The sequence below is a fragment of the Xiphophorus hellerii genome, chromosome 22, assembly GCF_003331165.1.
Source record: "Xiphophorus hellerii strain 12219 chromosome 22, Xiphophorus_hellerii-4.1, whole genome shotgun sequence".
Lineage (NCBI taxonomy): Eukaryota > Metazoa > Chordata > Actinopteri > Cyprinodontiformes > Poeciliidae > Xiphophorus > Xiphophorus hellerii.
The window spans coordinates 16,180,258-16,203,143 of NC_045693.1; the positions used below are offsets into that span (position 1 = coordinate 16,180,258).

Genomic DNA, 22,886 nt, shown 5'->3' on the forward strand with positions numbered 1-22,886 from the left:
GTCTGCGAGACAAAATACAGCTTCAGAGGTATCAAATACTCAGTCTTGTGTTTAGAATCACCTTTTCGCACACACGCACACACACCCAGACTCCCTTTAGGTTTGTGGTTCTGACACAAGCTACCAAAGCAGGGTTTTGTCTATTTGCTGGTGGTATTATCGGAGCCTCGTATTGTGACACCAAGTCTGGTGAAAGGTTTATGAAACTAATAGCAATAGTGAATTCTTGTTGCTCTTTGAGGCCTTTTTTTTCTTAAGTGCGATCAAATTTTTTTTTCTTTAACACCAATTACAATATCCATCATATGCATGATTGTGGTAAAGCTTCACTGTTGAAATGCGGAAATTACTGTAGTAATTTTTCTTGCATTTCATTGTTTTTGTTATTTTTGAACAGTTTGTCTCCTCTGTTTTCTTGAATGCAGAGAGAATGAGATGCTGTACTGTAGTCTATGCATGGGAAACATTTATTTATCACATATTCTCCTGATGTCTGCTGCTCTTTTATATAATCTATGGCTGTAAGACCCCACATGTCTTTAAGGCTTGTTTCAAAGCGTCAAAACAATAATCACTACCGCTAGAATCATCTCAGATGGAATATACAGGAAATGAATGGTCACTGTCATCGTTGACCTTTATTGCTGAATAACTTTATAGTTATTAAATATAATCAGTGCTAAGCACAGTATTATCACTGTATTTACTTATAGATTGTGAACAGATAATGAAACGCACGAAAGTCATTATTTTTATCAAAGTTTTTACTCAATTTTTGGTTTGATGTGGGTATGGTATTTTATTATTTACTGTATTTTCTTACAGTTTGTTTGACTGGGTGATCGGCTTAGACAAAAAATTGGGATGTAAATGTGCTGAATGTTGTGTTTTAGGTTGTAATATTTTTATCATTTCTTAATTAAAACATCCCAATAAAGGAGTGTTTCTTTGTTGAGATTTATACAGTTTGTAAGCTACAACAAAGAATCAACATTTTAAAAATTAGCTGTGTTTAAAATGTAATTTTCCTCTTCGGAATAATTTTACAAGCGCAGGGCAGTGGTAAAGTATTTGTAGCCTATGAACATTTCAGTGTATTGCCATGTTAAACCACAAATTGAATTGTGTTTTTGGGAATACTTTTACAAAGTTTTGGGTATAGGTGGACAGATCCATTTATCTTTACGTATAAGTGGACATTTTTGTAGATTCCAGGGCAAATTATGTTTATTTGGAAAAAAATCTCTACTTTCTTTTTTCATTGAACAAATTAAACCAAAACTGTCTAAATAGTAAAATAAAACTATTACTAGAATCTTTACCCCAATTTCTGCAGCCTCAAAATTATTAAATGCCCTAAAGAGAAATTTTAATTAAAGCTCGCTTTTGCAAATCAGGTGTAATCTCAGGCACACCTGATGGAGGTTTTCATTAGTTACATCATATGTGCTTGAGACAAACATTTAAAAAATAATGACCTTTTGATGTTTCTTAGAAATAACTTGGTTAAAATGGCCGAATCAGTTCAGGAAAAGTTTGTTGCCTTTCACCAACAAGTAGAAGGATTTAAAAAGAGTCAAATAAATAATTGAATCATTGGAGATGTTACCACTTTTTTTTTTTCCCAGATAGGACGTATACCTACTGTTCTCAGAAAAAAAACTCATTCAGCTTTAGCTCGGTTTTATTAGAAGAATAAGGGTTTCTACATAACCTCATGACGCAGACCTTCATAAATGGTGTGTAGGCTTGGCTGAGGTAACTGGATTACACATTATCTGTGTCTCCTTGACTCTTTGTACTGTGCTCTGCATTGACCAAATGAGCTGTGGTCTCATGTACTAAATCAATTTGGTTGGGCAGATTCAGCAATTGAGGGCTACTGTAACCCTTGTTTACCTGCACCCGATATTTTTGATAAGCCAGCTACGGTGATTAAAAAAATTCAGACACCAAATTCGGATTGAATGTGCCAGGCCGTTTTAATAAATGAGCCATCATAATTTATAGAGTTGCAGTTTTAAACCTTTTCTTAAAAATGTATATTCCCGTAAACAGACTTTTAGAAAAAGTTGTCTTTTTGCAATACTCAAAAAGTTAAATAGGTGGCTTAGTTCGCTCCTGTATAGTGATCATTCTGAACGGAATCCTATTTAACGACATGCCTGTAATGTTTCCCTGAGGCACCTCTCTTTTTGTCATCAAACATTGTTAATAAAATGCCACAAAGCAGCCAGTCTTCACTCCATCTCTGTCAGGCAACAAAATCACTACAACAAAGTGGCATTTCAATTCATAATTGCCTGACCCTGCCTTGTGCAGGTCAGCTGCAGAATAAATGCAAATAAAAAGATGTAAAGAGAAAACCTTCATGGTGCGTCCAGTACTCAGAAAAACATGCAAACGGGTTGATGAGTAAGTATTTAACGTTAAAAGGTTTATGCAGCATTTGATCTTGGAACAGAAAAAAAAACCTTGCTCTTATTAGATATGTCTGCAGCATTCTGCAAGTGCTGCTGCCTTTTTTTACCCATCTCAATGATGTTATTGTCAAGATTAATGGTATTGTTCTCTTCGTGCCAACGAGTATGAATGATGAAAGTAGATGAGGAGGGGAGTAGAGTTGGAGTGGGGGGAGAAAAGCTGCTGGAGGGAAAGAAGGGAGGGCCAATTATCTTATTGTTTAACCCACTCTAGGTAGAGGCCCATCAATCTGGAAACACTTGCTCAAATGACTCTTGTTCAGCCTCTATAAAAGTTTAATTGGTCTATATAATTAATACTGAAGAAAAAGATGTGATGTATCCTAGACTGAAAAATCGTTTCTGCGAGAGAAGTGGGAGCTCAGGCTTATAAACACAAATTCTATTATATATTTGTAATATTTCCTTTGTGGCCTTGGAGATGAGGAATCCCTGTGTCTCACTTGTGTGGTAGAGACCCAGAAAAAGCAAGACATGTGGCAAGAACGAGTTGTGGTAACAATTGTGCTGGGATTCTATCATCTCAGTCAAAAAGCAGCAAAGAAATGTTTATGGCCTCCACTGGATCTGCATTTCAGTCTTTGAATAGTTTCTTCCCTAACATCCAAAGCTCCAGTCCATCTGGTGAGGCATGTGAGGGACAACCCCCTCCTCTGCTCCAGGGCCGAGAGTTACCCCAATCACCAGACATGGCACAGAAAGAGGCGTAGGACAACCTGGATGTTTACTCTCATCAGATCAAATGCATCGCATTCTCCCAGGCCAGCTGTAAGACTCACATTCACATCAGCTTTCGATGAAAAGTGGGTTTGATATTTACTAATAAAAACATACTTTTAAGTTCTGTCTGGGTGCAGAGTCACAATCTACCTCTCTAAGCTACAAGCAGCTTACAAGTGTTGGCAACAAAATCCACTTCCACTTGGCAACTAAATCCAACTGGCATTTTGTTCTGCTTATAGGATGTCTGTACTTGTATTAAAATGAATATGCAATTTGTTTGTCACTGCAAGTGTTTTAGCAAATTACAAGATTAACTTTACCCAAGTCCTTTTTTCTTTTACAGGGAAATATCAAAGAGACTACTTAAACAAAACAGGTGGTAACATTTCTCCTCAGCCTCAAATTAATTCCAGGATCTATCCGAGGGATTTATTAAATTCTGTCTTTTGGCAACGACGTCTTTTTCATTCCCAACTAGTTTGCAATACTTATGGAAATGTGTGTGCACATAAAAATGTAAGTGGAATGCAGTGTAAGGACACAGTTATTCTGCAGTAGCACTAAAAACTATTAACATTAGATAAAAGCCAGACTTTCTTCTTTTTCTTTACATTCTTTTCATCTCCTTGTATGAATTTGTAAGTGCATGTATGAATTCGCTTTTATCAAACTAAAGTAAACCTTAGGAGAGCTGGACGGTGAATTTTGACTCCTTGATCAATGAGGTATCACTAAATAAAGGTGCTTTCAGTTTTAAGGCAACATGGAACATGATGAAATATAACTGGTCAGTTTTTTAAAAAATTTAAACACAATGTTTATCTCATTGCAATATTTCTTTAAGGAAAGTTAGGCCAAGCTGCAATTTTTTAGGACCTTGAAGAAGATGATTGGTTATTTGCCGATCTTAACATCTTTATTGACCTAGAATTAAGAAGGAAGTACTCAGCGAAAATGCTTGATTGTATTGTCCAGGATCAGATTTTCATTCAGAATCTTGCTGACCAAAAATGGCTTCAATCCTTTTGTCTTCTTGAGGATTAGTAGATTTAAAAATAATAATCTTTACCTGCCATATCCACATGTCTCTTCAGAGCAATGAGTGAAAGAATTTCAGAATAAAGCGTCCCCCCACAATCTTCACCAAGTTTGTGTTGGGCAGCATAATGCTGCCATTAATCTGGGACCCTGCTCTTGTTATTCCCCGTTTCATTTAGTGGACAGTGGGCTGGAGGATTCAGGATGACCCGAGAAGGCGATTGAAGTGTACGGTCATAGTGAGTGCAGAGTCCTAGTTACTGTTGGCTGCTGTTATCAGAGATCAGTACATGTCAGGGCGTAGTGTCGCATGATCTATTATCACAAATACTCACAGCTCCCTAATGAAAGCTAATGATGGACGTCACGGTTCCTTATTTGTTCTACTGAGTCTACAAATCTATTCTCGTCCCTCTTTGTCTTCTCCACAGTTTGTAATATGGTTTGCACCTGTCTCCTCTTATATAGACTGTGATCTTGAGCCTCACCAGTTCTCTCAGGTGGGCTTTTGTTTGACCAGAAACCTGCTAAATGTTTGGCCACTAATACTGAAAATGAACCTTCACAAGTCAATGCACAACACTGGCTATACAATTCTCTGAATCTTTTTTTTTTTTTTTTAAATCATCTCCATTTTATCATCCGTCAACCTATCAGCCCTGATTACATTGTTGAAGTCAATTAATTGTAACACATGCTGTGGGTTTTGAGGCATTCTAGGGCAACTAATGGTAATTTAGATTATTAATTAATCTTTTAGTTCATATAATTTTCATAGATTTATTAACCATTTAGTGTGTAGAATGTGAGAAATTGCCTTTTCAGTTTCCCACTTTAACTAGAACAACCATTAGGGATTTAAAAAAATTATAACAAGTATTTTCATTTCTTTTACCCATGTTTGTACGTTGTCAAATATGCGTAAAAGAAGTAATATTCTAGTTTTGATAAAGGATTTTATGTATCACTTAAGCTTACTCAGACCACTGTGCTTATTGCTATAGTTCTCTGGTTTTGCCTTTTGTTTTCAGTTAAATGATTCAGATTGTCAAACAGGCAATGATAACCTGGCTAAATTTAAAAAATAAAAAAAAACAATTTAAAAAATGGTTTCATTTGGTAAGACAAAAACAAGCTGATTGAAACTTTGGGAAAGAAAAGAGAACATTTGACCCCTAAATTTAACTGGTTGTTTCACACTTGGTGGCGGAAAACCTCAGTTGGATTTAAGTTCAGACTAGCATTTTTCTTATTTCTGAATTATGAACACTGACCTGAACTGAAGCAAGTGGGAAGGTTGATCTATGTTCCTTGTTTTCTCTTTGTGTACAATGCCTCACTGTGGTTTGCTCAATTAGTCTTTTCTAGCTTTAGAAAAGACTAACATTTCCAGACTATCAGTAATCTTGTTATTAATCTATTCTTAAATCTTAACAGATTGAGGTGTGATGTGTTGCTTTGTGAGGATTGTTTGATTTTATAAATATGGCAATATTCTGGTCTTGTTCGGGATTGTGAAAATAAACTTGACTTTCCAAAAAAATAGTTAAATAATTACATAACGGCATTGGAGGATTTTGTACTGTAAAGTCTGGATGGATGGCTTTTTTCCCCTTAATGAACAAAAATATCTTTAAAGAATTTAATAGACTTTTTCTGATATTGAAATTTATTTGATGATCCAAAAATACCTGTATGGTTGCATGTATATATCCCTTGTGCTGTATATTCTGCCATAATACTGAATCACCTTATTTATATATCATGGAGCCAACTAAGAGTTTTTTCATTAATTTAATGTATTCCCAAGTGTACCATTTAAAAGCAAACTGTTGATAATCCCACTGTCTCTACACCCTACCAGATTTAAGGGCAAACTGACAGTTTGTTAAACATGATGAATTAAGTAACTGGTTGTGTGGAGAGTAGCTCTGTGAGTCTAAGAGACTGAAGACGTCAGCGCCGTCCCCAGGGAGCTGCAGAGCCCACATGGTGTTGTCATGGTATGGAGGCAACGAGTGACACATGAACAAAACCAGCCCCCTTTTCACTGTGCCTGTCTCATCTGTCCCCTATCATTTCTCCACCGGCCCATCTTTACTGACAACAACCAAACCCCCCCCAGCTCACAGCGACATACATCATAGTAACTAACCAGAGCCTTCAGGGCCTTTTCTCTTGTCTCACATTTAGCTCTGACATCTACCTTTCCACGTCAGCTGCACTTCTGCAATAAGATGCATGAAAGTATCTCTCTGTTTACAGATTTATACTAAGTCTGCTTCTCCTTAAGTTTTTAAAGCTCCTCTTCCCTCTTCATCCACAGCGCCGATTCCCTTTGCAGTTCCTAGAAGCTGAGCATATTGGCACGTTACAGATGAGCGAGCTTGCATTTTGCGATGTACGTAACAGTATGGACTACTGGATTCAGTAGCTGTATTTAGATGGGGTGCTTGTGTTGCACCTTGCACCCCTTTTCCTGACTAATGGGCCCCCCAGGGCAGAGCAGAAGCATGTGTATGTGTGTGTACATAGGATAAATAGAAAGAGAAAAATATAAATTTCCAGGTGTAATCTTTTAAAAGGAACAAAACTGCCTTAGCTAACTATTACAGTGCCTTGCAAAAGTATTTATACCCCAATATTTCACGTTGCGGCCTCAAACTTTACCATCATCTCCTTTGGCAAGAAAGTAGAGCATGATCTGGCCTTTTATAAAAGAGAACCTAAAAGAAAGACTTACTGTAGGATGTCCTGCAAGTAGGGGAAACTTTGAAAATGTGATACTCTCATAACCTGAACTTTCTAGCCTACTTATTTGCTGATGTCTTTTTTTTTTGTTGCAGTAAATCAAGGCAAAATATTGGTGTTTATCTGTAGCTAAATGTTTTTTTCTTTTCCGGAGATAAATGACAAAGGACATTGATATGGGAACATTTCTTTTCATAAAAAAACATTAATAAGTTATGATGAAAATCCAAACTGTTTAACTTCATACCTTTAAAGTTTGTGTTGTGTGTACTTCAATAGCAACAATGTTTTATCTGACTGACACAAATTAATGATATAATCTTTGTTTATGTATTGCCTAATGATACATGTAGAGTCAAAAATAAAGAATAGTAATGACACAGTATCAGTTTTTACTGACGTAATCCCTTGTACATTCCTTCTTTCTGGCCACACATGCAGGCTCCAAATACTCCAAAAAGGAGCACTGCTTACAAAACAGATATGGTTTTTCGCTGCCACGGTGTGTAACAACAGTTTTTACAGCAGCCGTTCACTCTGACTTGGAACATTGTTTACTGCCACCAGGGTGAGCTCAGTTTAAGACTGGGGCTGTCATCTCATCCAAGGAAAGCTGTTCTCTGGTAAGTGTACCATAAAAACCAGCTGGTGGAGAGCAGCAAGAACAGTTCTTATTTATAATGCTCTTCTGTGGTGACAGGCAACCTCTTGTGAGTTACAAGTAGGGTGTTATTATTATTTTTGTTGTTGTTAAATGTCTTACCAAAAGCCTTAATTAGTGTTTCAATAATGTAAAATTCTTTCCTGGACAGGTATGTGTTTTTTCAGGTCATGATGTGAGCTTGGGGAAAAATCTGTGCAGCTTCGTTTAAAAGGAAGTCAGCTGTTCCCTTGCTTGGCAGTAAACACAGTGACAGTTCAACACAGGGAGACACCACTCCCCATGACTGAAGGTACAAACAGGCATGTTCTGCAACACAAAACCCATTCATGGCAGAGCTTAGAAATAAAATGTCTGCATTGTTATTTGGTTGTTTTGAACTCAGTCCTCTAATGCCCCCATGGGCACTTGCCCATGTTGCCCATAATCAGAAACCACCACTGGTTATTGGCCGTTAAAAGTAAGTTACACAGATTGCACTCATAGGAGTTTGAGAAATGTGAAGGAGAGGAACCAAAATTAAATTAAGAGTCTAACCTCCAGCGACTGAGCTACACTTAATTCAATAATGTAGCTGCTCTGATCCTTTCAGATGGTTATGCTGGGGACATTCACAATACAGCCCAGTAAACCTACTCTGGTCAGGTCAAAAGGACACATGCTGATGTTATCCTGTTGCTTCTTCACTGAGCAGTGGGAATGGAGGGAATGATGAGAATTAACATGGTCTTCAAAATGTAAGCATGATAATGTTTTAGAGACAAATCTTGATATTGTCTGATTTGCTATGCTTTTTTAATTTGTTACTATGCATATGTTTATCTGTCCTCAGATTTCATAGCACCGGCTCCATCTGAGCACCTGCTGCAAGTGTGTAAAGATGATCATATTATTGAATATTTACATAAAGAATTTATAGAATTTATTAGAATTTATAATACCAATATTTTCTTTTCATGAATATTCTGATCTGTTGTGGTGCCACAGTCAACTGTTTACAACCAGTACAATGTTGCCAAGTGCTGCCATGATTGCCTCTTTTCCTAATTCTCAATAAGCCTCTTCGTTATGAGGAAAGTGTTCAAGACAAATTTAGGCGTCTGGAAGTTATGTGGGAAGATATAAGGATGGAACATAAGTAGCCTTGTACATTCACTTTGCATGTGACTCTATGCAAGTTCAATCCATTTACTGTACCATCATTAAGTGAGCTCTTGATCAAACTATCAGAAGATCCACTCAGTGATTACAATAGTTCTCAATGTGCAGCAAAGCAATACAAAACGAGTGCTTGAATTTACCTTACATTGTTTAATCAAACATAAGCACTACTTCTAACAGAACAGCATCGACATCTACAGTATTTAATGATTTTGTAAAGCACTTCAGGCAAGACTTTAAAGTCCAGTGACTATATAACTGTAACTGGATTTTTATCAACTCGTCCACGCCTGCTAACTACTGTTATGTGCTCAGACAGATTCTGCTGCCATTCACAAAACTAGAGAAGTGTAGCAGCATAATTACTGGAGTGAGCTCTGCCTATGTTTTCCTTGGATAAGTGTGCGAGTGCTTTTTGTTTTTATATTTGGGATGTACTATCCTGATTAGATATCTTTCAAGAAGTGTTTATTTTAACCCAATAAGTTTAGCATTTTCAAAGTTTTGTATTTTTAGTGGCTGAAAAGGACTTTATTTAATTGCTAGGACAGATATTTTTGTTTAATATGTGAAAACTGATTTTGTGCCATTTGCCTTGTTTCGTAGTGACAGGGATACTCATATAAAATTTATATTTATTGTTTTTCATTATACTACAGCTACAATATATTTCACAAAGATTCTCAGATTTGCAGACATGCATGTTAATTAAGATCTTCTAAGTGTGTTCCTAATTAGTATGCAAATTCTAGTTTGGAAATAAAGTTTAGAGATGTGAAGATTTATGTTGGCGTACGCACAACTCTATTTTAGTCTCTTATAGTTTTCTGCCAGTTCTAAGTGATCCCCTGTTGCCTGTGAATGCAATGCTTAGCCAAGCATGAGAGAATTTCTTCTAGAGCAAATTAGTGATAACGTCTAAAGGGAATGATATTGTTTTTCTTTCTCCCTTTTTTATGAACCCCCAAAAGTTTGGACTTGGTTGACTAAGCATGAAGAGCTTTATTTCTTTGATTGTTAAAGAAATGTTTTGTTGGCCCAGTGCTGATGGGGATTGCTATATGTTACAAGCAGATTAAATTGAGGAGTAGTTAAAAAAAATAGATTTTATCTCTGGAGATTTTTGAGTACAAGCTCTAAATGTACAGATGGCACACGCAGGCTGTAGCTTGTGATTAGTGAAAGAGTCACTTGTTAATTTGTGTTCCAATATTTTTTTTACTTTTATTTCAGTTACAGCTTAAAGTATGTTATGGAATGTTTCCATTAGCTTTTCATACCAGAGATGTGGTGTCGAGGGGGTATCTGTGAATATCAGTTTTCATGTCTTTTGTCTGGTTTTATGTAGTTTTACTTACCAGCAAAATCCCCCAAGCTCATTTAGATCAGACAGGAAGTGTGTAAACATTAGCTTACAAGCCTTGTCACAAATTCCAAAATGGGATTTAGGTCTGGTCTTTGACTAGGCCATTCTAACACATAAATATGCTTTGCTGTAAACCACTTCAATGCAGCTTTGACTTTGTGTTTGGCTTTTTGTCCAGCTACAAGGTGCAATTACCCAAATGTTTAAATTCTTTTTGCAGTAAATTTTCTTCCAGGATTACCCTGTATTTACCTCCATCTATGAACCCTATTAACTCTCACCAGCATGATACTGCCACTGCTAAGTTTTACCAAATGGTTTCTTAAAGATGATATGCTTTAGTAGTTTTATACCACACATTGCATTTTGCAAGTTGTCCAGAAAGTAGGACTTTGGTTTAGTCTGACAGCCTAAATGTTTTCTGTTTCCATCTCTCTTATTGCTTGCTTTTAAAATCTTTCTTCTTGTCGTTTTTCCATGAAGGACAGATTTGTGGAGTTCATAAACAGTTGTGATTTGAACAGATTCTCCCACCTGAGTTGTTGATCTCTGCAGTTTCTTCGAAGATGCAGCATGCTGTTTAGCTGTTTGACTGATTGATGTTGTCCAGGCATTCAGGGTAAGGAGGCGGCCATGTTGCTGTACCTCATCCATTGAACAGAGCCAGATGAGACTTTTAAAACTTGCTGTTTTCTTACAAACCTCTGAGGCTTTCACAGAACTATTGAATTCATGCCAAGAATAAATTTCACTCAGATGATTTGACTCAGGTGTTTGCGCAGGATTGTATTCAGTTGTATCAGAATATTGTAAAGCAGCCTGAAAACACATCTAACCAAGCATTTTACCAAGTATAATTTTCCGTCCACTTGAATATTTTGTGCCACTCTGTGTCGCATAAAGAGCCAATAGAGTACGTTTGTGGTTTTTAATTAAAAATCATAAACATTGAGGGTACAATAACTATTTCAAGGGAAAACTAAACATTGTCATGATGGTATATAGCTTTTATTGCTTTTGTTAAGTATTATTACCAACTTGGTGCTTCTGAGAAACTTTTATAACAAAAATAATGCTGATCTTATCAGCATTATCATAGTACAACAATCTTTTGTTTGATAAAAGATCACTAAAAACTGCTTTGGTTTCAATCTTTTTTTAATGTCTTAGATTTTACAATTTCAATACATCAACATTAAAGAACAACAATAATTTCTCATTTGCACATTTCATGTACTTGCTTTTTTAACTTCAACTAATAGCTTGTTGCATTAATTAAAACAGTTAAATTGTGTTTTCTGCTCATAGATCCTAGTAGTGTCTCTTCTAAAATACTGTAAACTTTGATTTTATTTGTACATGAGCACAGTGTCAGTCCCAGTGTGTGGCACACAGTTGATACACATAGTGAATTTTAAACAAATTATTTCATCAAATGATGTCTTATTTAGGAAACTCCAGAACAGAGCGCAATGCTGGTACAATACAGATGGTAAAATCAGCAAAAATATATTACACTGAAGACTACAGTAAGCAAAGTAAATAGTTAGATATCAGTGAACAATTAGATCACATCAAGCAGATGGGTGCAATAACTCACAGCTGTAGTCAAGCTTCATTTAAAAGATGATGCTAACATGTAAACTAAAACACATCATAATTCTTCTTTGGTTAGAATATCTCTGTTATATATGCATATGTATATATTGGTCATTTGAACCTATTTATTCTACTGATACTTTTGACAGCAGACATAAAGCTTCACCCATCAAAAAATAATTATTTCAAAGTCTAATAATAGTTCACAGTACAGCAGAAATTATTGCACATCAATGTAATATTTTTCATCACAGTTACTTTGTGGAAAAATACAGTATTGCACCATAATACACTTCAACACACACACCATGTAATGTTAGTGGCACAGTTTTCTCAGATTGACTTATGCTTTTTTAAAACTTGAGTTTTGCAGAAGTCCCGGTTCGGGCCCCTGTAAAAGTTGGTTCTGGACTTTTCACCAGAACCTGTGGATTTGTTGGTTGACTCTTGGTTGAATCTTGTGATGTTTTACCCTTTGTTTCCGTCTGAGTTTGCATCTCCATCGTCTGATTGTTTCGTTTTTGCTCGGCTGGGTTGGGGCCACCGTTGCACCTATTGCACAGATCCATCATGTCCTGAAGTCCCTGCACCAAGCACTTTACAAATTTCACTGAACACGTCTGCGGGCTCTCGTGGAAACTAGACACTGAGAAGATGATGTGGTCTGACTGAGGGTTGTAGCAAGCGCCGTATCCATCGGGCACCACTGGTCCGTAGCAGCAGAACATTTCTACAGTGGTTGGGACCTGAGAGAAGGGTTACTACTGAACCATAGGCAGTTAAACACTTCTATGATAAAGTACAATTTGGAAAAGACTTATGAGTGCTATAAATATGTAGAAACATTTTTAGATTAATCACAGATTTTCAACGCAGCCCAATCATTTTTACAATTCGATAAGTAAATAGTATATAGGTGATACCAATCCCCTCATCATGCAAACGGGAGGTGTGAAAATATGTTCACATTATGCAAAAAGACAATATATAATCCTGGGTTCACTTGGAAGAGATGATGTTTTCATAACATTTTGGCTAAAGATAAGATTTTTTTTTAAGTAATGGTTTTTCAAATCTCCAAATGCTTTGAATAATCAGTAAACTTTGTAAAAATAATTCAGTTCAGGTTTAATCAGTCTATATGCTGATCTTTACACTTGTCTCAATCCAAGGTGTTGTAAAGTGAAATGGAGTTGACCTTACTCCCACGGGGGATCTAAAGGTGAAGCAATAATGATGTAACCACAGTTGCTTTTAGCCCAAATATTGTAAAATAAAACAACATCCCTGGGACTTGACAAAATCACTAAACTAAGCCTGGATCTGTTCCAAGAGCCAGTTGTGACATGAGAAGAGCAGTCATTTAGTGAATGTGTTCTGTGGGAATTATCTAACGCAGGTTGCTGGTTATTTAACACATGGAAGGTAGAGGGGTGAAGCATTCAGACGTAGGCTATCAGAATCCAGGCAAATCTTCTCTAATAAACCAGCTAGATAGATTCTCTATGAGTTCTTCGGTGGGTTATACCCTGCAGATGAGGGATCTAAGTACCAGAGGGTTACGTAGCTGGTTCGGGTATTAACCCTCCCCAAGGGAGAAGTAAGTTGAGGGAGTCGGGTGTACTTGTACAACAACAGTGGTCAGAATCTCCAAAAGTGCTAAAAATGTCCTTTTGGTATTTTCACCAGTAAATCAAATATTAAATAAAACTCAAGCTGTGTTTTAAAGACTCTCTGCCCAGTGTAGGATTATCTAGCTCAGGTTTAAAAGTCTAATGGCATCTACACAAAACACTTCGGGGTGGGATTAAAACGCCTTCTTGCCCTCTGAATGTATTTTGTGAAGGGATTGATGAGATGAGTGGTCCAAGTCAGCCTGGCTCTGTTATGACCTCACATGGTGAGGTAGCCACAGCCCCAGATTGGCTGACTTTTATAGAGGTGAGTCAGCTTTTCAGGTCAGGGGAGGGAAGTAGTGATGACGTATGGTATGTGTGTTCTGTCAGCAGCAGTATTTACAGCTGGAGCTCTATTGGAAACACCGTCCTCAAGCTACAGGAGTTCATTTTAGGGAATTTTTGACCATTGTTCTTGAAGCGCATATGTGAGGTCAGACACTGATTTTGCTTTTGGTCTGGTTCACAATCTCTACTCTTATTCATTCCAAAGGCGTTCTATTGAGTTTAGGTCAGGACTATGTGGAGACAAGTTCACATAGCAACCAAACTTGCTCATCCATTTTTTTATGGATGCTGTTTCATGCACAATGTGCAGTCATGTGGGCCATTCTGTGGACCAGCAGAAAAGGGCCATCCTCATATTGCTGAAATTATTCAAACTGTTTTGGTTTGCTGATACACTAATGTTTTTTTCCCCTGGTAAAAGAGAGTCAGGATTTGAGTTCTGTGGTACAGTGGATTGGCCACTGTACTTTGTGGTGGCCAATCCAAGACAATGACTTTGTTGTGCTTACTGATTTGCCAGACAGACACTCATGGTTAACCTCTCTGCAAAAAACCATGAGAGGTTAACCACTCATGGTTAACCTCTCATGGTTAACCTCTCTGCAAAAAATAAATAAATAAATAAATAATATATTTAAACATCTCCACTGCTCTAGAATCTAGCACTGAATCTGATGTTTTGCCTTTTACGTAGTGATGTAAGGGCTGGATGTAGCTGCTCATACATGGTTATACTGAATGGTATTAGGCAATAGTTACTTCAGGACTCTGTTCCCAATCACTTCAGTTTCATTAAAATACCACTGAGAGATGACTTTAAGATATTTAGTGAAAAGAAAATTTCTTGGCTGGACTTATCACACAGTGGGCATCCTATTGCGGCACCATACTGAAATTCACTGGGCTTCTGAGAGCGGCTTAATTTTAAAATGTTAATTTAATTTAGAAAGGGATTCCTAACATTAGTTGTTTAGTTGTACTTGTGTTTGTTTAAGCTTGACAATATTTTTATATTTTTGTATATTTTTCTTACTACTTGGCAGATTTCTTACAATAAAATTATACTTCTGAAAGTGTATGGCATTGTAAAATTGTTTTGAAATCACCTGACTTGTGGAGAGAATAAAGTGATTACTGATGAGATAACCGTCGTCTTTGAAGATCTCAGGTTTCTCCATTTTCATTTCGCGAGCTGCCTCACGCAGACCCAGCAGGTGATTGTCTATTGCCATCCCAGTAATTGCCTAGAAGAATGCACACAAAAAGGTATGTTGTTGCAGTTATTCAATAATTCAATGTTGTAGTAGAAATGATATGATAGAAAACGGTTACCATAACAGTATACTTTGTCTGTGCATTTATGGCACTTCGCAACAACTCCATCTTCTCCATTTCCTGTCCATGCAGAGGGTAGCAATTAATATTTTGTTAACAGTAAACTTTATAATGTCCTAAAAATAATAGTGCAAATAAGAGCAAGACTGATTCTGCAGCAATATACCAGAAATACCAGAAATATTAAACACATTTGAAACCATTCATTGATATACACCGAACAAAATGAAACAAACTTTTTTCTCACTAATGTCAAATAAGATTAAACATTGCAGTTTTTGATCAGTTAAGATTTTCACCATTATTATGTTTTTGCCAAATACAAGAACAATGAGTGAGATACATTTCTGAATAAATGTTTTTTTTTTGTTGTTTTCTAGTTCAGAATTTTATATTTATTTTTGTTTTATTATAACTGCCTTTTGAACTGTATGATTTCGAAAAATGTGTGTGTCCTTCCACAAGCTTCTTGCATGAGTTTGCTGTAATTTTGGTGAATTACTCCTGATGTTACTGAGTCAATTTTGTCGGTTGCCTTGCTCACACACACCTTTTCAATGGTACTTTGTGGTGGCCAATCCAAGACAGTGACTTTTTTGTCCTTCAGCTGAAGTTATTGATGTAGCCATATAATTTTTGTCCATTTGGAAAAGCTTGTTGTATCCAAGGCTTACCTTCCTGGCGGATGTTTTGAGGGCTTTCTGGCTTTTTGTGTTGCTTTTGAATAATGGCTTCTTCTTCTCTGAGTGGGATTTCAGGTCCAAATCACAACAGGTCTTTTTCACGGTGGAAAAAAGCACTTTGCCAAATATCGGCGTCAGTCAGCGTATGAGGTCTTTTGCTTTTGATCAGGGTTAAAGGTCACATTTTGCACAAATTCCGGCTGGACATTCTCTTGTGGTTGATACTTTAATATAACCTAACAAATGAAAGTAGCACTTTCTTGGTCCACAATGCTCTTTGTGACATCTTGCCGGGTTTCTTTCAATATTTTCTTACTGTCACTTGAGGAAGTGGTGTGTTTGAGGTGAGGTCATAAAATATATCCACAAAAATGCCTCCATTAAACTCAAGTGTTGTGGATTAACCTATCAGAAAATGCTAATCTTAGTGTATGGAAATATTCAACGTTTAATAAAAAAAAAAAAGTGCTTATAAAACTTCCTCCTCGTTTATTAATCTGGAATTTACCAAGTAAAATGTACTTTTTATTTTACAAAACACAGAAAATGATTGTCTAAATCAATGTCAAGCTGTGAGAAAAATTATGTTTATACTTAAGTATCTAGTTTCAACTCTTTGAATCATCTTACTCTTGAGATGAGCTTCCTATCAGTCATCGCTCTTACAAAGGCCAAAGCTTCAGGTGTGGCCGACCGAATATTGTCAACTCTGCCCTGCTGAAAGCGACGTGTTGAAGCGCTCTCATATGTCGACACCGCTCTGCCATGACACCTATAGTGAAAACCAGAGGAAGAAAATCCTAATTTATGAGTTAAAATAACATAAGAAATGACGACCTTCCATTGTTTTCTTACCGATAGTATGCTAACTGTAAAGCAATCTGGATGTAGGCATCTGGGCTCATTTTCTGCTTCTTGATGAACTCTTTCCCATAGTCAGAGAATTTGTGGACGTTCATGTCCAGATTCTGCACCAGTCTGATTAAAAGGGGAACACACTTTGCAGCGCATTGAAAACAAATATCCACAAAACACATTTTGAATTCCATTGTTCCGGAGTGAATATAAACCTGTGGAGCTTGTCAGCAGAGGAGGTGAGAAGTTTTTGGATCTCTGGAGAACATTTCCAGCGCAGTCTGCGTGGCGCAGGCAGCTCGCTTACACTTGCAGCCCTGACCAGCTTTGATGGGCTGCCAATCCTGATGTCACATGGGGAGAGAAAAAAAAAATACCATTGCTTTAATAAGAATTTGGTATCTGTTATGAATCATAAAAAAAGAATAATTTCTTACATGTATTTAAGGAGATACTCTGAGCACTGCACAAGAACAATTCCTTCAAATGGAGAATGTTCGCACACGACTCCACAGCAGCCATCAGCTCCTACAATAAACTGAAAAAGAAGCCTTTTAGTGGGATTCATCAAATGCTTAAGATAATTTGACACTTCAGTTCAGTGCAGGTGTGTTGTTTAATTCTTTAGGAGGGTATCATCTGCACACTGCACAGTAGAAGCAATAATTTAAAAGGAAGCCCTGAACTTCTCCTGTAAAAGTGATTTATCAATGTCTGAACGTGTTATATGAACATTTATGTCAAAATAAAAACTGATGATCTGCTGCAAACTGAATATAAAATTTCAAATGCAAACTTAAGTTCTCCAATTTCATTTCTTCAAACATTACTTTTACATTGATTTGCAAAATAAACTGAATGCCGTTGCTGAAGTACAAAAGGATCTTTAATCGTTTAATTTTCCTTTTCATTAAAAAAGCAGGTTAATCCAGTAATTCATTTTTAAATAACACATGGCTTTCTAAGCAACAGTATCTTGCAAAAATGGTCGCACTCCTTGAACTTTGTCACACTGAAATTACACAGAGAAGTTATTTTTTTAATTGGTGTGTACTTGTTTAATAGACCAACACAAAGTAGCACAACACTTCAAAACAAAAAAACAGATGCATGGTTTCATTTTTTGTTAATCAGTTAACTTTGAGCTTTTACTTGAACTTTAACTGGGCCATTCTAACACATAAACATGCTTTGATCCAAAGTCATTCCAACATAGCTCTGGCTGAATGTTTATGTGAATCTTGCCCTAGTTTCAAAGCCTTCAGTCTCTAAAAGGTTTTCATTCAGGATTGATTTTAAATTTCTTCATCTACCTTCACATTAACACTGGCTACTACTGCTTTGCATTGGGCTGTTGTGTTAACTCAAAGTTCTTTGACACATAATAATGAAAACTAAAGGGATTCTGCTCACTGACCTGCATCGGCTTGTCGTACCAGCGGTTGCCTCCGTTCTTGCTCGGCCCACCTCCATGAAGCATCATTGTGGCGCGTGTCGTATCACTTTGCTCAGTTCCACTTGCATCATCCAAACAAACCAGGCACAAACATCGCTCTATCATGTCCAGGGAGTCTCGGTTGGTTGATTCTGTTGGAAGAAAAATGTTATAGCTATATTTTGATCTTCTAAAGTTTTGGTTTTCAATAAAAATTCCTTCCAGTCTCAAATCTAGCCGTAATCAAACTGCGAAGTTGATTACAGCTTATTTTCTCAATCTTTGAGTTCTAACTGGATGCCATGGACAGAAATTACATCTATTTCTTTTAGAAACATCTTTATGTAAAATCACAATATTCACACTCAATTGAATCTTAAATAATTACTCTTAGCAGTAACTAGTCAAATCAAGAATTAAACTAGTAGTAATCACACTAATATTTTTGCAATAAATTTAGTAAAAACAGAAATACTTAAAATATTTGTTTTTTTACAAACACAAAACTATTAGATATCTGATGAAAATGAATCCCTCCCAACCACATCTTAAACAAGTTGATTAAGCTCGATAAATCCAGTTGGTCTTCTTCTTGGTTCTGTGTGTGTCTGTGCTCTGATCCAGAATCGTACAGCCCATAGAAGTTGCCATTTGTTAAATCAAGGGCTGATTGATTCAATAGAGAGAGTCTGGATAATGTGTGTTTGTAAATGATCACAATCCCACCAGAATATTATTGCTTTAAAATACAATTTTGTATATTTTAAAGGAGTGATAACTCCAAACGAAAACTTGAGAGAATATTTGTCAGACTGGAAGCAGTTGTCACTCAAGTTTACCAATTTGTATTATTCTATTATCCCTCAAATGCATTCAATGTTCATAATCCCAAGTTAAAAAAAACACATTGTTAAACCCCTTAACATGCCCTTGACTGCCGTTCCGTTTTTCCACTGTATTTTCCAGGGGTGAGGGTGAAGGGGTTAAAAAACATACTGAGTTGTCAAGTAGAAAAATGATTTTGATTGATTTTGTGCTATACAGTCATTGCTGGAAACATTTTTATAAGAAAGTTCAGATTCTGTAAAACATGTACCTCTCATTAGTACACTGCGAGCCTCCGCCCACTCTGTTCGTCCATCTGACGTGAGAAGACCAGTAGGTGGAACAGGCTCATCCTCACTGCCAGCCATCTTGGATATCTTTTCCAGCTGAGTCAGCAGATCTCTTTCATTCAGCCTCTGAAAATTGATCACCACATCCAGAACGAAGAACTGCAAAGGTACAGATCAGACATAAGCAGATTTTTAATGCACTGGTTCATCTGCAATCTCCTTCATATCAAATGTAGACCTATTAGATTTCCATATCATGAACACAACACAAAATTTAAAGTGTACAAAATCCAAGAAGTAATTTTATTGATTCTATTTGGTGACATTATTTTTTCAAAAAATTTTGGGTTGAATATACTTATATCAAAAGCTCCAGCTGCTTGTCTGTTCTTGTTTCTCTCAGAAAGTATTTTCTACATCTCAAAGATCCTCTGAGCTTTAAGTCTAGACTCTGCAGCCAATCCAACAAATAAAAATTATCTATTTTTCTCCCTAAACCATTCATTAAATATCATCATGTAACTTTACCATCAAGAACAAAAAAACCTTGTTGGTCCTTAGATATGCTCAGTTAAGTAACAAATTCATCTTTTGGGCTTCTGACATTACTAAACATGAACCTGCAAGCTGAAATGACCCAAGATCATCACACTAGATACAATAATAAAATGAATAGATCTTGTTTTACTCTAAATAACTTTATCAAGCTTCTGTCCCGCTTCTTCACTCAGACCACCAAGATACTTTCTTTGGATTGGGTTTAATACAACTGCTGTTTAATAAATTTAGTTATGTGTTTCTTTGTGTCTCACCTGGTTCTTACAAGCCACAATGATGTGTTCAGGCTCTGGCATTACGCTGCTTTCCTGGGCCACCAGTGTGTCCCTGTCAGGCCCCGGTAGGCGATATGATGTAAAGAGGCGGTAGTACTGCTCCATGCATAGAGGTTTACCAGACAACTGGCCCCGGGCGTAATCCACAGGCAGGGCACGACTACACATGGGAACGCATGCCTATTACTGTCATTAAGTATTTTTCTGAACAGGATAATTTCATGGTGACTTACGCATCAAGAAGCGTCTTGTACTCCAAAACTCCTGAAATCAAGTGTGCAGCGAACCTAGAAACAGAAACCATGCTTTGTTTTAAAGCTCAGACCACACACATTAAGTCCTGTCCTTAAAACTGTTTCATTTGTTTCAAACCTTAAAGAGTCAATGGGAGCTTTGAAGTTCTGTTGGGGAAAAACCATTGCAGGACTCGAGTTGATGGGCAGAGCCAGTCTGTTGTTCAGGTACATGTCATTCAGCCAGTAGTCATAAACCTGGAAGATTTTGCATGAAATAAACAACAAACAAACAAAAGAAGAAAATGCAAAAAAGACATCTAAATATGAATAGTAGCACAGTTGCATCTCAAAGCAGAAAATTAATTTAGTTCAGAAATTAAAGAAGTGAAACAAGATACATCAATTCAAAACACACAGTAAAATATTTCAATATTTCTTATTTCTGACAATATTTTTGTTGATAATTGATGTCGGATAAGAATAATTATAACGAAATTTATCGGATTACAAAAAAAGCAACAAAGTTTCATTTTTAATACAGAAATGTGGAAATATGGCTGCACAATCATGAGGAACACTAATTGCTGTGACTGTTGTCCAGCAGATGGTAAATGATATCTTCCAAAAGGAGTTTAAGGCACAAATGCTGATGAAGCTATCTGTTTACAGAAGGCTGTGGACAAGGACAATTAAAGTTGAGTGGAAGGACAAATGTTTGGGGTTAAAGGCAACTTCAAAGGCAACCTGTGCTTCCATAAGTCCTTCAGTGGAGCCACAGGTTGATCTCCTCTGCGTTGTGCTGCAAGTCATACGAAATGAGCTCAGTTTTGAGTGAAGTCACTCTGCTTTTCAGAAGACTGACATATTTGTAATGAAAATGATTTTTCATTGGTCTAATATCAAATAACCTTATTCAAAATAAACCTTAAATGTTGAATTTCAACAGAAGTATAACACTTGAAATGCATCACTCTGCTTTGAACATGTATAAAACATGATCCCTTTTTAAATGGAATTATTGAAATAATCAAACACTTTCCAGATCATAGAGATACGCCTTCAATTATCATAAAAATTTGGCTAAAACTTCTTCTGAGTGTACTTTAAGTTATTCAAATTGGGTCAAGTATAAGTTATGTCGATAAATGAATCTTCCAGCAATATCTTTTTAGATTTCTAAATCTTAAATAAGTACATGACTTCCAATTCTTTATAAAAAGCTTTATTTACCCAGTTTGCCTTTTTCTCCCTCCTCTCCACAAGTTTGCTCTGCAGCAGCTCTCCTACTCCTCCAGGAGCTCCAAATTGCTTCACGATGTTCTGGGTCTTGTTGAATTGTTCTTCAGTGAGCAGGTGCTTCATGCATTTCAGGTATGTGTCCAGTGTCTCACTGAGGCTGGGCAACGGCAGCTTTGGCAGAGCCTGGGCAATGTATTTGAGTCAGTGAGCTTTAGCAACACATTACCCATAAAAACCTGAAACTAAATAGCTTAATCAATCACTCATTTCATCAAGAAAATTCCTAGTTTATTCTATCTGACAACACAATTCACATTTTTTCTTTTCCTTATTTCACTTCAATAACTATGAGATTTCTCAGGTATTAGTCAACATTTTATTTTGCAAATTTTTGTTTCATTCACATTTAAATGCAACTAAAAACCATATTTACATCTCCGCTTGCAGAATCTTTGAAAGTGTCTTGGTTCCGGATTGGCATGTTGGTGACACGCAGTGACTGTCAAGAAGGTGGAGACATGAGAGTTTAAATTTTCAATGTATAACTACATTTTGAAGGTGTAGTATATAATGATGCTTTTATAAAAGAATAGTATTGCAGAGAGAAAACCTTTATTGTATCCATTGTTTTAATATAAATGATCTTATTTGCATTTCTCTTCTTTCATTTGGCTTTTTAAAACACTTTTTTTCTATTATGGTGCTTCTGTGTAAATAAGCCACCAAAATGTTCAGCAGACTACATTCGGATGTCAGTCTTTAGACTAGAAGGAAGAAGTAACACATATATTGAATCGTTTTACACCTTTTGTGCGTAAAACCAAGAAGGGTCATCAAGAGGTTGAAAGTCTTCGAGATTTACCTAAGTCTTAGTTTTTCAAAAGTAGTGCAACATATGAACAATTTGTCACACAATGTGAAGACATATAATATAATAATGTAATATATTTATAAAATAGTGTAATATTCCTTCATAAAACATTGGCCTTTTCATAGAAATGTTAAAAAATATCACCTGGCTAAGGTGAATTGGTGAAATAAAAAAAATTAACTAATAAAAATAAATTAAATCAGCAAAATCTAATCATTATTCTTCATTTTCTTTCAACTAAAATACCTGCGAAACCAGAACAATCAATGAAAAGAGATACAATATTTCACTCACCTCACATACAGTAAGAAAATTTTACTCCTCCTGAGGCTCAGACAGGGAATTTATGACGATGCATCATAACTTGAAGTCTTTTGTAGAATAGAAGAAAAAAAAAATCATCCAAATTTGTCAATTTCTGTCCTTTGTCATTTTGAGCATCTTTTCTCCTCCCTTTCATGGCATCAGTACAACTCCGTTGCTGGCTCAAGAGAGATGCTGAGAGGATCCCTCAGCCTCCAGGCAGCCTGGCTCCTCC

General features: G+C 36.5%; 2 protein-coding genes across 3 annotated transcripts in view; one reads left to right on the plus strand and one right to left on the minus strand.

The window, feature by feature from the left end:
- parga (poly (ADP-ribose) glycohydrolase a) overlaps positions 1-3,902 on the plus strand; it is a 27,967-nt gene extending 24,065 nt beyond the window's left edge. For both annotated transcript variants that reach the window (XM_032552930.1, XM_032552929.1), the window contains exon 19: positions 44-3,902. The gene's annotated coding sequence lies outside the window, so the exon portion shown is untranslated. The remainder of the gene's footprint in view (positions 1-43) is intronic.
- A 7,421-nt stretch (positions 3,903-11,323) lies between these two features.
- On the minus strand, positions 11,324-22,844 carry chata (choline O-acetyltransferase a). Its single transcript, XM_032554137.1, has 15 exons — positions 22,643-22,844; positions 21,911-21,976; positions 21,469-21,660; positions 20,375-20,493; positions 20,236-20,289; positions 19,982-20,162; positions 19,151-19,328; positions 18,037-18,206; positions 17,057-17,157; positions 16,835-16,963; positions 16,620-16,742; positions 16,395-16,536; positions 15,079-15,141; positions 14,853-14,990; positions 11,324-12,528 (listed from the first exon to the last, which is right to left on the minus strand). Exons 2-15 carry the CDS (start codon positions 21,956-21,958, stop codon positions 12,136-12,138), a joined length of 2,031 nt encoding a protein of 676 aa, XP_032410028.1. The 5' UTR covers positions 21,959-21,976; positions 22,643-22,844; the 3' UTR covers positions 11,324-12,135.
- Positions 22,845-22,886: the final 42 nt, after the last annotated feature.

Coding starts and splice junctions, on each gene's coding strand:
- chata (XM_032554137.1), bottom strand. CDS start 21,958: ATGCCAATCCGGAACCAAGACACTTTCAAAGATTCTGCAAGCGGAGAT. Junction 21,661..21,910: donor AAGATTCTGCAAGCGGAGAT/GTAAATATGGTT, acceptor TACATTGCCCAG/GCTCTGCCAAAGCTGCCGTT. Junction 20,163..20,235: donor TACAAGACGCTTCTTGATGC/GTAAGTCACCAT, acceptor TCCCATGTGTAG/TCGTGCCCTGCCTGTGGATT.